Source organism: Oryzias latipes, chromosome 1, assembly GCF_002234675.1.
Source record: "Oryzias latipes chromosome 1, ASM223467v1".
NCBI classification, from domain to species: domain Eukaryota; kingdom Metazoa; phylum Chordata; class Actinopteri; order Beloniformes; family Adrianichthyidae; genus Oryzias; species Oryzias latipes.
Genome location: NC_019859.2, coordinates 28,714,647 through 28,730,174, shown reverse-complemented (window position 1 = coordinate 28,730,174; position 15,528 = coordinate 28,714,647). Strand labels below are relative to the sequence as shown.

The 15,528-nt window shown below is 45.2% G+C and overlaps 1 protein-coding gene across 1 annotated transcript; it reads left to right on the top strand.

Annotated features, from left to right (window-relative positions):
• Window positions 1-119: 119 nt before the first annotated feature.
• mri1 (methylthioribose-1-phosphate isomerase 1) lies at window positions 120-15,193 on the top strand. Its single transcript, XM_023959721.1, has 6 exons — window positions 120-567; window positions 1,209-1,432; window positions 7,454-7,623; window positions 7,692-7,868; window positions 7,938-8,162; window positions 11,509-15,193. Exons 1-6 carry the CDS (start codon window positions 436-438, stop codon window positions 11,640-11,642), a joined length of 1,062 nt encoding a protein of 353 aa, XP_023815489.1. The 5' UTR covers window positions 120-435; the 3' UTR covers window positions 11,643-15,193.
• Window positions 15,194-15,528: the final 335 nt, after the last annotated feature.

Genomic DNA, 15,528 nt, shown 5'->3' with positions numbered 1-15,528 from the left:
AAATCTGCAGCGTTTGACGTCCTTTCCCATTTTAAAGATGACCTCCTTTTGATGCAGAAGAGGGGGAGTCCTGAAGGGGGTGGGGGTGTCTTTGTTCCTCCTTAAAACGTGTGGGGGTGAAACTTTCCAACACAAAGATCTTTTCTGGTGGGGAGGGCGGGCACAACGAATCGGATAACCCGCGCCTCTCGGTGGGCGTGGCCTCTGATCCAGCTCTTCCTGCTGACTGGACACGTGGTTCCATGTCTGCACGCGCCTTCCTGCTCGTGTCAGCGCGAGGAGGTCCCTCCGTTTCCCTCTGCTCCCCTTCATCCGCTCCTCCTCTCCCTGAGACGTTCACGGCCCGCGGTCGTTCCAGTCTCCGCCCGCGTGTCCGTGCGGGTGTCAAAGAAAGTGAGCGTGCGGGCGCGCGCTGTCCTGCTCCAAATTTTCGTCATGACGCTCGAGGCGATCCGCTACGGGACCGGGTCCCTGCAGATCCTCAACCAGCTGCTGCTGCCACACCAGACGGTGTACGAGGAGATCCGCGGCGTGCAGGCCGCCTACGAGGCCATCAAGGCCATGAAGGTACGGGGGGGGTCCGCGTCATGCATGGGCTTCTTTGTGCTCCCGTCCCCCGCGCGCATGAACCGCTCGCGGCCTCTGGTACCCCTTGTGTCGTCAGCACCCGGACCTTCAGCGCACGCCCTTGCCCCTTCGTGCCCCCCACTCTTTTTTTTGATGTTTTGGGGGAAGCAGGTGTTCACGGGCTCCCCACCCAACCCCCAACCCCCCTTTCTCTGGGAGACATTGGGGATGAATAATTCATGTGCCCCCTCCCCCGCGCAAATGCGCAGACTGATGAAAAACGGGAAACATTGTCGGAGGCTGCAGACGTGATGATGCGGGCTGTGAGCGTGCGTGAAGGTATGTGACGTACACGCAAAAAGACTTCAGCTATGAGGAAGACGAGATGATGATACGATAATAATAATGGACGGACAAGGTGAGGATGAAGATGAAGAGGGTTGCAGAAAATAAGGAAGGTGGCAGTGGATGATGATGGTAGCAGAGGATGATGGGAAAGGAGAGGTGTCTGAAGACGATTGCAGAGGATAAGGAAAGTGGTAAAGGATGAAGATGGTGCTAGATGACTTGATTTACTCTCTTCTTTGAGGGGAGGAGATAATGTTAAAGGTGAGATGATGATGATGATGTTTCTTCTTTAGGTGCGTGGAGCTCCAGCTATCGCCATCGTTGGCTGCCTCAGTTTGGCCGTGGAGCTGCGGGCCGGCGCCGGGGGAGATGACCCCGTCACCTTCATCAGGGAGTCTCTGTGTCACCTGACCTCGGCCAGGCCCACCGCCGTGAACATGGGCCGCGCAGCGCGGGAACTGATTGAGTTTGCCGAGAACGAGAGCATGGAGAAGAACTCTGAGCAGCTCAGAGAGAGGTAGGTCCACTCTAAGCTAGAATAGAATAGAATAAATGTATTAGTCCCTCAAGGGGAATTCAGTTAAAAGCTGTTTTTTAGCGTATGAGATAAAACAACAGCAAACAACAACACGGTAAAAACAAGTGTGTTAAATAGATTTGAAAAGAAATCAAAATAAAAAATACAATTAAGGGCTAAAAAGTATAAACGGGGACTTTCTACTCTGGGGAATGTCCACTTTGATTTAAGAGCTTTAGGGTATTTGGGAGAAACAATGTGAAGTACCTGCTAGTGTTCCTTGCTGGAGCAATAGAGCGGCAACCTGAATACGTCTTTAAAAAGCTGTAAGACAGGATGTGCTTGTGTGTTTAAGATGGCATTTTTTGCTTTTTGCACCACCTGCCGCTCCCACGGCGAGTTCAGATTTGTTGGTTGGATGCCTGTGACTTTATTCATCTTCTGGACCCGTTTTGTCCCTTTCGGGGTCACGGGGCTGCCGGAGTCCATTCCGGCCACTCGGGATGGGTGGAATTTTTTGTCTTTCACACACAGGGCCCCAAACCAGCACACAAAGGAAAATGTTTTTTTAAATCAAATTTTAGTCAAACACTAAGTTCCTGTAACTTTCAACTATTTCAACTTCCTCCCATGAATGAAGCTCGCTTGAGGTTTGGCCCTGCTTTTCTTAAAATCTACACTGAGTTCCCTTGTTTTCTCTACATTAAGTCGCAAAAATCCTAGTTATTCCAGTTTCCAAAGCGTGTCAGAGCGCTGCCGGGGTCCAACTCTGGCGTTCGGAGGAGGGTCAGAAGTGCTGTATCGTCTGAAAATGTAACCAGGGAGCTGCCCTCTTTCTGTGACCCACGGTGTAAAGAATTAAAGCGACAGGAGATGGAACACAACCTATGTTAGAAACCATGACATCTGAGAAAATCCCATTCACTAAGATCTGCCTCTTCCTTTCTGCAAAATAGTTTTCAAAAAAGCAAAAATTTATCGGTTAAGTTGAAATAAGCGGCGAGCCGTGGGATTAAAAAATGCGGTTCCATCTTATTAAAGCTGTAGAAAATCTGCAATAGAAGTCCTGCATAAGATCGAGGTTTTTCTAAATGTGTGGACGTTTTGTTAAGAAGGAAAAGTTTTGCATCCTCTCCTCATTTTCGGGCTTCATATGCAAACAGTAGGGGGTCAAGTTTTTCAGACCTGAAGGAGTTAAAGGTTTTCATGACTACGCAGCATGTCTAAACTCAGTTAATTGTTTAGGATATTTTTGTTCTTGAGGTTGGAATTATTGCGGATTTTTTTCCAAACTGAAGGAATCAAGCGCTGTTTGGCACACATCTGAAAGAGTGGAGAAGACTTGACTGAGTTGGTGAGCGCAGACGCTCAGCTCACGCCCGCAAAGTGGATCAGGACTGTGTTGGTTTTGATTGATTGATTGATTGATTGATTGATTGATTAATTGGTTGATTGATTGATTTAGGACAAGTGAAAACAAGTGTAGACGAGACAATAATTATATAAAACAAGAAAATTATATAAAGCAAGACAATACAAAATTATATAAACAACAAAAGTTCAAAAGGGAGCGAGGAGAAGAAAAATCTTATAAACTCCCCTTTTACCCTAACTCATTACTTTCCTAACTAAACCCAGTACATCCACCATCTAAGTCCAGTGCCCTAACCAAATGTATATTTAGTTACAGATGCCCATGTACTATAATTCTCATTTCCAAAAACACCCAAATGAAAAACTCAATCTCATTTTATAAGCATGCAGATTTACAAATGCTGATGTTCTGCTGGTTTTCTTCAACAGAACATCTGGTTGGTTTTTGTCAATCACACGTTCGTCCAGTGAAATGAGAGAATTCTTCAGTGCTGGAACATGCTTTATAAAATCCCCCGTTTTAGAACGGGAAAATAAGTTATTGAAAACGTTTGGTAGTTCTGATTCTGACGCACCTCCAATAGTGAAATTATGTTTGGTCGTCTCTGTTTGCTTATTCATGGAGGCTTTAGATTTGAGACCTTGGCAGGCTGATGAAATGTTACCCAAATAAACTGTTTTCACTTTTTCCTTGAACCTTTCCTGTTTTCCCTATTTATGTCTTTGGAGATGGTCTATTTTTATGAGGGGTTGGTTTTGTAACCTTTTTGTTGATACCGTAATCATTTTGAGTTCCTTAGTTATCCATGGTCGGTTGTTTGGATAAACAATAACCTTATTGAGATCCTTACAGAAAGAGATGTAGGATGAAACAGAATCACAAAGCTAATTGAACATCTGTGCAGTCCAAACAGACCCGAAGAGATGAAATACTATCAGCTGACCACATTTTGATTTCTTTCTCTTCGTGCTAAAGACAAGCTTATACACAGGAACTAAAAGTATGCAGTCGTGGTTGGAAGCTCCTAAAGATGGCAAAGGCATTGCTTATTGAACTGGAGCAGAGATCTATCTTTGAAATTTTTTGCTGCGGTGTAGTAAGACACACAATGTCCATCAGTTTTCAGAGCTTTGGTCAGAGTACGGTGCTAAAATCTCCCAGGATAAACTGCAGAGCGTCGTGCAGATAGATCGATGGTATGACAGGACCTCTGCTTGATGTAGAGACGCACTCCTCCTCCTCCTCGGTCATTCCCGGTGATCTCAGGTAAACGGTCAAGTCTAGTCGGGCTGCCAAACCCCATCGCGGTCTCCTTCACTAAGCCGTGTTTCACTGAAGGTTAACAGGCATGTTACTCAAGTTTGAGGCTTGACCTTGGCTTATGCTTCCAACTCACCCACCTTTCGGATGGACAGCACATGTGAAAGGGATGCGGTTAGCGGGGTGACGATTTCCGCCGCCCCCGTGACAGGTGGACGCCAACAACAGTGAAATCAAGATAAAGATTGCTTGACTTTGCAAAAACACTGAACTCAGCATGAGCTCTACTGATCTGTGTGTGCAGCTGGGGTGAAAGACTTTTTGCTTAGCACCTCTGGGCTTCAGCAGCTGCATCAGTTTGCAGCAGCTTCTGTAGGGAGGAGGTCAGAGTCCTTTCTCCTCACACAGCCACAGTTTCAATCAATCAATCAATCAATTTATTATTTGTATAGCACTTATAAAAGCCAAGGCAACCAAAGTGCTTAACATAAAATCCAATAAAATCACAAACAATATGATGCAATAAAGAAACAATCACAATAAAACAATAAAAGAATAAAATCAATAAAATGAACAAGTCCCACTAGATATGCTCACTGGAGTTAAAAGCCTGAGTAAAAAGATGTGTTTTTAAAAGAGTCTTAAAATTACTGTCAGTTCTGGCAGACCTCACAGAATAGGGGAGAGCATTCCAGAGTTTAGGACCTGCAACTGAAAAGGCTCTGTCTCCCCGAGTCACAAGCCGAGTCCTGGGAACCACTAAAAGCATTTGATCTTCAGACGTTAGGACTCGACATGGGCGATAAACATGCAAAAGCTCAGAAAGATACTGAGGTGCCAGACCATTCAGACATTTAAAAACCAAAAGTAGAATCTTAAAAGTAATTCTAAAAGACACAGGCAGCCAGTGAAGGGGGGCGTAAAAGTGGAGTTATATGCTCACACCGTCTGGTCCCCGTTAACAGGCGGGCCGCTGAATTTTGAACCAGCTGGAGACGGCGGAGCAGAGACTGATCCATACCACTGTACAGAGAGTTACAGTAGTCCAGTCTAGAGAAGATCAGGGCATGAATCACTTGTTGCAAAGCGTGAGGAGGTAGATATGGCTTGATTTTGCTAATTAGCCTTAAGTGATAAAAACTAGACCGGACTACAAGACTGACCTTTTTGTCGAATTTAAAATGCCTGTCAAGGTTTACCCCAAGATTTCTAATGAACGGAGCATCTGAAGGGTCCCAGGGGCCAACAGCCCTACAGCAGCCTGTCAGCAGGTCAGACTTTCCAAAAACAAACACCTCTGTCTTTTTTTTGTTCAGACAGAGGAAGTTCAGCTCCATCCAAGACTTGATGTCTGCTAAGCAGTTCTGCAATCTGTCGAGACCCTCTGCTCCTCCAGATTTTAGGGGAAGATAGATCTGGATGTCATCTGCGTAGTAGTGGAATGACACGTTATATTTCCATTCCGGTGACGTCTCTTCGGCCACACTAGGGGACTCAGACCTTTTTAAATGTGGCCGTCTGAGAGGCCTTCAGCTTGATGACATTCTGCTCTTTTTAAGGTGGATGAACGCTTGATGTTCCTCCGTTTCCTCAACTTCTGCTGATTTTGATCCGACAGAACAGAGGAGTTTTGATCTGGTCTGGGGGCTTTGGTCTCACAGTTGTCATCTGTCAGGAAGTGGTTGGAGCTGATGGAGGTTCTGTAGCAGTGATGTGTGTATCCTGCAGGGTTAGCAGATCAGTGTTCACAAGCCTTCTTCACACTAATCTCATTCTCTATGGCTTGTATTTTTGGCTTATTAATATTTTGTTTAATGTAAAACCAGAGGAACCTGCAGAGATGTTTCTGGATGATAAGATCGTCCATCATGATGGCTGACTGACATCACGGTGGAGGGACACCATCGTGATGCCACGCCCCCGCCACGCTGCGAGTCGACACCATATACCGCGGTTACATGTGCAAAATATCTTGATCGGATCAATGGTCGGATTAGAATCCAACCATGCACATGGGTCCAGAAAAACTTTTTCCGATTATGACAAACGTTCACATGCGCAGCCCTTGCAGTCGGAATAAATCCTTCACACATGCGCAGTAGTGTTTGAAATACCAGAAGAGCAAATGAGTTCCGCCGAGCCGCTACATACATAGATATCTGGCAGCTCTGTAATATACGAGATGATCTTCTAAACGTGCTTTTATTAATGTTACGGTTATTATAAAGCGCATGTTCGGTCATCATTTTAATTTTAGTCTTTGTGGTCAGTGCTTTTTCTGTTGAAGAACGGAACTGGAAGAAGCCAGGGCTAGCAGTATGCTAACATGCGCTAACAACATTTAGCCTTGGATGAACATAAAATCCATGCGGGAAACGCTGCAATCTGCATCCTGGCTAAAGGTAAATATGTGGGAATAACATCAGCCGTTATTTTGTCGGGACACAACTGGAAACACAAATCCACGTGATTGTTTGAACGGTTTCTAAGGACTGAGCGACATTTCTGCTTTAAGCTGGCGGTCCGAGCTCTGCCCGGACTCATACTTTTACCGGGAGACCCGGTTCTCCTGAGTTCGGTAGCTCGTTCACCTAGAGCTGCGGGACGGATCGCAGTCCGAAGTCTCCCACACATAGCGCACACGTAACAAAGCATCCTCCCTTCCCCTCAAACACAAAGTCCGACTGCTCTGCTCAGAGACACGGATCGCTCGCTCCACCGGTCCACTTGACTAATCAAGTGCGGGAGCGGACGACTTCTTTTCTATTTTGTTTGTTATTTTTTTGTTAAAGTCACTTCTCTAGACAAGTCACTTGAGTCATTAGTTGGGAAATAAAATAAATGAAGTACAGTAAAATAAGGAATAATAATTGTATAATAACGAAAAATTTAAAATACTCCCCCCGAAGATATCATTGTACATCCAATTTAAGGGACATCACCCAACCCTACCTTGAAGGCCTAAAGCGCTTTACGTCACATTCACACACTGATGGCCACTCCGCTGCCGAACACTGGCGCCAACCTATAACCACCAGGAGCAGGGGGGGGTGTAGTGTCTTGCTCAAGGACACTTTGACACATGGGTGCACAGGGCGGGAACCAAACTTGTGGTTTCCCGATCAAAGGTCGGCCGCTCTACCACTGCACCGCCAAAGGGAAGGAAGCCGCAGGGATGTCGTGCTGTGATTGCAGTTTTGATGAAGTCATCATATTCTTGGCTTCAGGGCATTTTCACATTGATGGTCTTCATATTATAAAATGCTGAGTCGGCATCAGTTTGTTTAAAATGTTTCGCGTTTAGCTTTCGCGGTTACTGGTGTCGTTGAGGTCATCCGTCCTCAGCTTGAGCACTTTCAGACTAAACCCCCCCCTCCTCCTCACAGTGTGATTGCCTGGATTGAGGAAATGCTGCAGCGTGATGTCAACGACAACAAGAAGATTGGTAACTATGGCGCCCAGCACATCCTGTCCGGTGTCCCCAGAGACTCGGTGAGCGTCCTGACGCACTGCAACACAGGCTCGCTGGCCACAGCTGGATACGGCACGGCGCTGGGTGAGACGGCGGCGCGTCATGTGCCTGTGTTGGTATGTGGCAGTCATGTGACCCTGGCTTTGATGCAGGTGTGGTGCGCAGCCTGCACGCGCTGGGCCGCCTGAAGCGTGTGTACTGCACAGAGACCAGGCCGTACAACCAGGGCTCGCGGCTGACGGCGTACGAGGCGGTGGCGGAGGGGATCCCCGCCACGCTCATCACAGACAGCATGGCTGCCCTGACCATGAGAGAGATGGCCATTTCAGGTGAGCCTGTCCCGCCCACACTTGTCCTCTGTCTCTCAAACTGACGCTGTTCCTATGTGCCTCCCTCAGCCGTGGTGGTGGGGGCTGACAGGGTGGTTGCCAACGGCGACACAGCCAACAAGGTGGGCACATACCAACTGGCTATTGCCGCAAAGCACCATGGGATCCCTTTCTATGTGGCTGCACCCAGTACATCATGTGACCTGAGCCTGGAGAGCGGCAGGGACATCATCATCGAAGTGCGTCCCCCCGAGGAGCTGACCAGCATAAACGGGCTTCCCATCGCTGCCCCAGGTAAGAAGAGTTGTTCCCGGCTCCCAAGAGCTAAAGATTTTCAAGCTTTGCGTTTTGTTTTCCTTCAGAGGCGAGAATATTGCTGCATGCGTTCAGCCGTGAAGCCGCTGGTTCATCCAGCATCTCCAAAGATGCTTAGCCTTTAATCAAAGAGACTTTTTTTAAAAGGTGATTTAAGAAATACAGAAACCTTCAGAAAAAGTCTTTGGGAAAAAGATCCCAGCTGCTACAGTTTGAAGGTTTCAGATTTCGTTTAATACAAACAGAGAAAAACTGAAAAGTCAAAAATATGAGCCTTAATATTTTGGACTTCTATCGTTTTTCGTGTCACATGATTCGATACATAAAAGATTCAACTAACTTTGTGGCGATAACATACTGTGCATTTATTCTACCTTAATAGAAACGAACTAGATATTTATTATTTATTCGACGTTTATAACTATGAAAAAAACAAGATGTCTATTGGAGGTGACGGCTACAAACATGAAAACCTGCATTTTGGGTCTTTTTGACAGTTTTATTCTTTTTGGTTTTACAAAGTGTCGTTTTTAATTTATTCAGGTATTGTTGTGAAAAAAAGAAGTTATCATAAATAAATGCACACAACACACATCCGTCACTGTGGCTCACCTTCAGCCAGTTATAATTGACTCGACTCGGTGGAAGCGAGCTTGTGATTGGACGTCTTTTTGGTTGCATCACATGTACATAAAAAGGCAAAGACAGTAGAGATGAGAGTAAAATTCATCATAGGTAAACTTCAACTATGAGACACAAAATGAGAAAAATAAAGTCACATTGTCTGATTTTTAAAGAATTCATTTATAAATGATGGTGAAAAATAAGTATTTGGTCAATAACAGAAGTTCATCTCAATACTTTGTTATATCCTGTTTGTCGGCAATGACAGCATTCAAACGTTTTCTGTAAGTCTTCACAAGGTTTTTACAATCTGTTGCTGGTATTTTGGCCCATTCCTCCATGAAGATCTCCTCTAGAGCAGTGATGTTTTGGGGCTGTCGCTGGGCAACAGATTTTCTATGGCGTTGAGATCTGGACACTGGATAGGTCACTCCAGGACCTTGAAATGCTTCTTATGAAGCCACCATTACCTGGGACGTGTGTCATGCTGACAGACCCAGCCACGTTTCATCTTCAATGCCCCGATGGAAGGAGGTTTTCTCTCATAATCTGAGGAGACATGGCCCCATTCATTCTTTCCTATACTTTGTTGAAAAACAGCCCCAAAGCATGATGTTTCCACCCCCATGCTTTACAGAAGGTTTGGTGTTCTTTGGATTCAACTCTGCATTCTTCCTCCTCCAAACACGACAAGTAGAGTTCTTACCAAAAAGTTCTATTTTGGTTTCATCTGACCGTTCTCCCAATCCTCTTCTGGATCATCCAAATGTTCTCGAGCAAACTTTAGACGGGCCTGAACATGTCCTGGCTTTAGCAGGGGGACACGTCTGGCACTGCAGGATTTGGCAGCGTAGTGTTTTACTGATGGTAGCCTTTGTCATTAGGAGTGTTTGAGTTTGTGGACAGGTGTCTTTTGTATAGATAACCAGTTCAAACAGGTGCCATTAATACAGGTAACTAGTGGAGGTTACAGGTCTGTGAGAGCCAGAAATCTTGCTTTTTTGTTATTGACCAAATACTTATTTTCCACCATAATTTAGAAATAAAATCTTTAAAAATGATTTTGTTTTGTTTTTCATTTTGTCATTTATAGTTGAAGTATACCTGTGATGAAAATTACAGGCCTCTCTCATCTTTTTAAGTGGGAGAACTTGCACAAGTGGTGGCTGACTAAATACTTTTTTGCCCCACCTGTAAAGGCCAGTTTGTGCTTCAGCCATTGCACAAGTCGTATCCACAATAGCGCGTTTAGTTCACACCGGGACGAATTTCGCGCGCGATTTTCGCCGACGCTTAACGCCTCGTGACTAAATAAAGGGCACTAATGAGAGTGTGCACACCGACGCGAAGAAACGCCACGCGTCAAAGCGTCAAAAAAAAAAAACGCCTCGGGTTCGTTTTTTTTTTTTTGACGCGTCGCATTGAAATCTATTCGACCAATGAGAATGGCGCTTTTGCACATTTGTCTGGAGCTTCTGAAGTTACAGTAAAACACAACTTGGGGGCGCTCAAACACAAAACTGCCTTGCTGAGCACACATACCAGCGAAGAAGATAGACGCCAAGTAGCGTCTACACTGCCGCCAAGAAATAATGACGGACATTCTTAAATATCCCCTTACCAAGCACCAGTTGGAGCTACTGATGCTTGAAATATTCATGTTTTCTTTGTTTGATTCTGACAAGCGTGTAAAAACTTGCTCTCTTCTTCTGAGTGAAAAGCGACTTTAAGAAGCGTAAAGTTGTGCAGCGCCACCTTGTGTACAGGAGTATTTCTGTTTTACATTAAGCGCCATCTAATGTCAGGGAATGAAATTGCATGTTCACTCGGCTCATCGTCAGCGAAAATCGCCTGGGTGTGAACACAAAAAACGTGGCGAAAAACGTTGGCGAATAACGCCTGGCGAATATTCGTCCCGGTGTGTACGGGCCTTAATGTTGCTTGGATTTGCCTGTGACTGTCCACGTGAACTGCGATGAACTGTGCGACTGCAGTACAAACCCGCCTGAATACGACCCTCAAACACGCATGTCAGTCATTTGGGCAAATCTATTTCTAAAAAAAAGCTTCCTTTACATTTAATGATGCCTTTTAAAACCTGTCTGTCTGAAAATCCCCCAAACGAACGAAAGGTGTCACATGACATTTTTTCAGTTCATTTACAGCATGTGGTGCTGCAGTCAAGAAACACATCAAACCTGATTTAAAACAGATTAAAGTACCAACAGACTTTTTATTTATTTTTTTAAAACTCACTTTGTATTAGTTTTCTTTTCCATTATCTGATACAAGAACAACTCTGAAACAGTCTAACATCAAACAAAACACCAAAGGGTTTAAAAAAAATTATAATAATTAAACATTTTTATAAAAAAGGTACCGGTTACAACAAATAATCCACTCTGAGTTGGATCCTGAATGCTACACATTGTTGCTCAGCGACACAAGTGTATAGGAGACCCACATCAGGTTAATGAGACATTAACAGTCATAATTATCCTAAATTTCTACATCAAAGCTCTCTCCTTCCTATTTTCACAACATCCATTCATTATATCAACAGTGTTTTCCTCCTGACTCTTCACCAACAGTCCTTTTTGAATCAAATATCTCGCTCACTGTGTCATCGGTGAGTGAGATGACCACCTGACAGCCTCAGCTCCTCCCTAAAGCAGCGTTGTTTTTGTCCTCCCGCCTGCAGGCATCGAGGTGTGGAACCCGGCGTTCGATGTCACCCCCCACCAGCTGATTACAGGAGGCATCATCACAGAGCTGGGCGTCTTCCTCCCGTCTGAGCTGCAGGCGGCGCTCACCGGCCGCCTCACTGCCCTCTAGAGCTGACAGCCTCAGCTTTTGTTGCCCCCCCACAACTCACACCACAGACACTGTCTCCAAAAAGCCCCTCCCACCCCCCCACCCCTGCAGCTAAGCTGGACTAAAATAAATCTAAATTTTTGGGTTTTATTCACAAAATTCCGGCTTCTTCTGGAGTTGGAAGTCGAGTTGGGTTTCTAAGATGCTGCTTACACCCCCCCCCCCCCCCCCCCCTGTAAATAAACACCACCTCCCTGCTGGATTTGTGTACATATATAGAAAGTTAGGCTCTCCTGAATCAAGGTCCTCCTCATTTGTGGAGGATAAATTCTGACGTTCACACGTTTATGTGGAAAAAGATTTCCCCCTTTCTCTGTAAAAGCTGAGCAGCAGCGATGGAAGCACCGTTGGTAAATCTGTCCCTCACTGTTCGTCTGCGGGGCCAAGCGGGGTCTGGGGCTCGGCTCTTTGTCTTGGAGGAAGCGTTCATCCTGAGCAGCTGGTGTGTCCTGCTCTCTGAAGCCAGGTCTGCTCGAAGCTGCTTTCTTTTGACCCGAAAATCCATGCTTGTTTGTGTTTGAACGCGATTTTTTCTTCTATTTTAAGAGGAATCTGTTCTTTTCAGATCATCCGTAGCAATGATGAAGCTTCTGAACAAACTGTGGCTTTTATATTACATTCACTGAATCATGGTTAGGGTAATTCAACTTCTTTGTTGGACTTTTTAAGAAGCTCAGATAGTAAACTGGTGTGTTCATGTAGAGCAGCAGAAGAGCCTCTCGAGGATTCTGATTACAGTCCAGGCTTTGGACAAACTTGGTTAAATGGCTGTGGCTATTTTTGGTTTTACTTCTTCGTTCAGTTTGCAGAGTGAGTGCTCTCTCTTCCAGATTTTTAGACAAAATAGATGTAATCCAAACACTAGTATGCCAGGCTTTTCATTGCAGCTGGTTGGCTCTGTTGGTTAAGTGCAGGACTGGCTCATGCAAAACAAGCAAAGACTTTGTTTCCCACGGGGCGTGATGAGCTACATCCAATGTGGGTCCTTTAGCAAGACCCTCAGCGCTGCTGCCCAACTATGTAACCACAAAGAGGCCCACGTCTGGGTCTCCCTGTGCCAGTCCCCAGCCTGGAAAAATATAGGGTTGTGTCAGGAAAGGCATCCGGCATAACAATTTCTGCCAAACCACCTTTGCGACTTAGTGAAAGGTGATTTGCTGCGGCGTCCCCTGAAGGAAATGCCGAAATGGGAATAACACTAGTATGTCGGGCTTTGTGCACCCATCCAACTTCTGCTAGTGTGGATTGTGAATGAAACTGTTAAACGTAAAAGTCACAGCAGCTAACCCACCATATGCTCAAAAAAAATCAAACCCCTAACCAAAGCAGTTAATGAATATTGATCCCGGACAAGCCCCCAATCTAGACACAGCCCTTTCTGTATGTGGGAAACTGAGGCATAACCTGAAGAAAAGATCCCAATCCCTGCACTTTAATCAGATTACTTCATATAATTGGCAGATTCATAATAAAGTTTTTTTCTCTTCTTTAGGGACAAATAAAATGATGACAGAAAGTTAATCAATGGGAGGGAACTAAGGTCAACATAACCCAACCCTAGCCTCTAAAGCATTGACTCTGCAAAATGACTGAACTGAAAAGACAAACTAAATGCACACCCATGCACATGACTCCAGACTAGTGCTCCTGGATCTGATAGAGATAGGCGAAAAGCAAAGTCGTTACCGAGCAGTACCAGTGATTCCGGTGCACATCACCTGTTCATCTGGGATTTTTTTTAAAGAATTTCTCCGTCAGCCTCTTCTTTAGGGAAAGAAATGAAAGATTCACTTTTGAACGCTGTTCAAGTGGTGAACTGCTCCTTTAAGAGTGGACCGAGTCTCCACCCACCCCTCTGAATGTACAACTGCCTCACACCAACTTCAGTTTGGGGATTTTCAGCCACGTCTCCCCCTTCTGCTCAGTGTGCTCTGACACCCCCCAACCCCCCCTTTTTTCCACACCCACCCACAAAGCTCACTGTGGCCTCAGCCTCACAGCAGAAGTCACCAGAGAAACTCTGAAAACTGAAAACCTTTCAGGCCTTGATCTGGGAGTTTTCAGGAAGATTGGAGCTTTGATCTCTGAGCTCACCTGATCCTGATGACAGATGTTCCACACTGCCCCCTGCTGCACGCATGCAGTATGACAAAGTTAACGCCTCTTTTCTACCTAACCTGAAACCTTCTGGATTAGTTGTCAGCTTGTTCCACTTGGGTAGAGTGAGCCCATCTTTCATCTGGACTCAGAGTTGAGTCAGCACTTTGCAGTTTAAGATCTTCACGCAGCTGACCATGCCTGTCAGAGAGGAGGAGAAGATTGTTCTTGTTGTAAGTTCTACAGATGGACAATCTTCTGTTCTGTCTGCCTCCATTTAGCAACAGCCTTTGACAACAGAGGCTTTGTCTGATGGGCTCCGGTTTAGAGGATGACCACAAAAAGAGAAACTCTACAGACCAGTTTTGTTTGTATAGATCAGCTACTTCTTTGATTGCTCAGCATTTCTTTTTTTAGGCCCGCTCCTAACCTTTGACTTTGAAAAGGTGAAGTGGCTCCTCGCTTTGGCCCAGGAAAGAGGTGGAGCTTGTTAAAGTATGAGAAAGATGAGATCTGGTGCCGAGTTGAAGTCTGGTTATGAAGTAGAATGGGAACCAGCCTGGTAGAAAAGGGGATTGGAAGCCCACCTTTGGTTCCTCTCATTATTTTAACTAGATCTCCTTGGAAACATCAGACACAGATACCCTGACTTTGTCGTGGCTCTTCCTTATAACAGGCTTTTAAAAACTTTCACTTCCTGGAACAGCAGCGACTTTTGTTTTGATATTTATAAGACGGATGTAAAGTCCCACATATTGGACTTTTCTTTTGAAAAACTGCCCAGTGTGGGTTTGTGTGGAGAAAAGGCTGAGAAGAAGATTTGCTTCATGAAAGAAGATATTGCTCACTGTAAATGTTCATTTCACACACAGACTTCACTTTTCACAAAAAAAAAAAAAACTCTGGAAGTGCAGGGAAAGGCAGACGGCTGCAGCAGGACTCTCCTCAGCTGGATGTAAGTTCTCACTCGTCTTTTTGGCCGTGGAGCTCCACACAGAAGCGGCGCCGTGGCTTCGGTGAAGCTCCTGACCCGTAGCAGCTCTCAGTTCACCTTTCTGGCCACAGCAGAAAGCTTCTGTTTGTCCAAACACGCCGGGAAGGCTCCTCCCACACACACTCTACCTCGCCATCTGTCTGCCCGGATCAGAGCTGAAGCACGTGCCAGACCCCCACCTTCAGTCTGACTTCCCTGACCTGCAGCCATCAGGGGGCGTGGCGGCGCCGTGGCCAACCAAAGCAGGTGCTGGAAGGAGTGTGTTCGATGGCCTCTTCACGTGCACGTGTGTCACTGTTGTTGAGAATCACTTGATGCTGATTTTATAATGTCGTTTCAAAATGGATTTTTATCAAACGGATCTGAACCTGTCATTTTCTTTTTCACATCTGTAGAAAGAATAAAACCACAGCGAAGCTGCTGCTGTTGTCAGGTCTCATTTTTTATGGAGTATTTGAAAAGTTTTTAAGTCTCCAGGTTTAGGTTTGAACTTTTCTTTTTACCCAACAAAAAAAGTCAAAATAATTCTGTTTCCTTCCTGTCTTCTGTTTTAATCAGTTGATGTATTAAGTACACTAAATAGAAATAACAAAGTGCTTTAATAAATGCATATAAAAATCACACATCAGCATGAAACCCGAGATAGGAGTTTTAAAACTAAAACCTAAATAAAGTCCTTTGGACCACATAGAACTCCAAAGGGAATTTTTCGGAAGGAGTTGAAAGTCTGCGTTGCCCAGCAACACCCAAAACATC

Excerpts from the sequence above, each read along its gene's own strand:
- mri1 (XM_023959721.1), top strand. The coding sequence starts at position 436 with ATGACGCTCGAGGCGATCCGCTACGGGACCGGGTCCCTGCAGATCCTC. Across the intron at positions 7,624-7,691 it reads TGGATACGGCACGGCGCTGG|GTGTGGTGCGCAGCCTGCAC; the intron begins GTGAGACGGCGG and ends GCTTTGATGCAG. Across the intron at positions 7,869-7,937 it reads GAGAGAGATGGCCATTTCAG|CCGTGGTGGTGGGGGCTGAC; the intron begins GTGAGCCTGTCC and ends TGCCTCCCTCAG.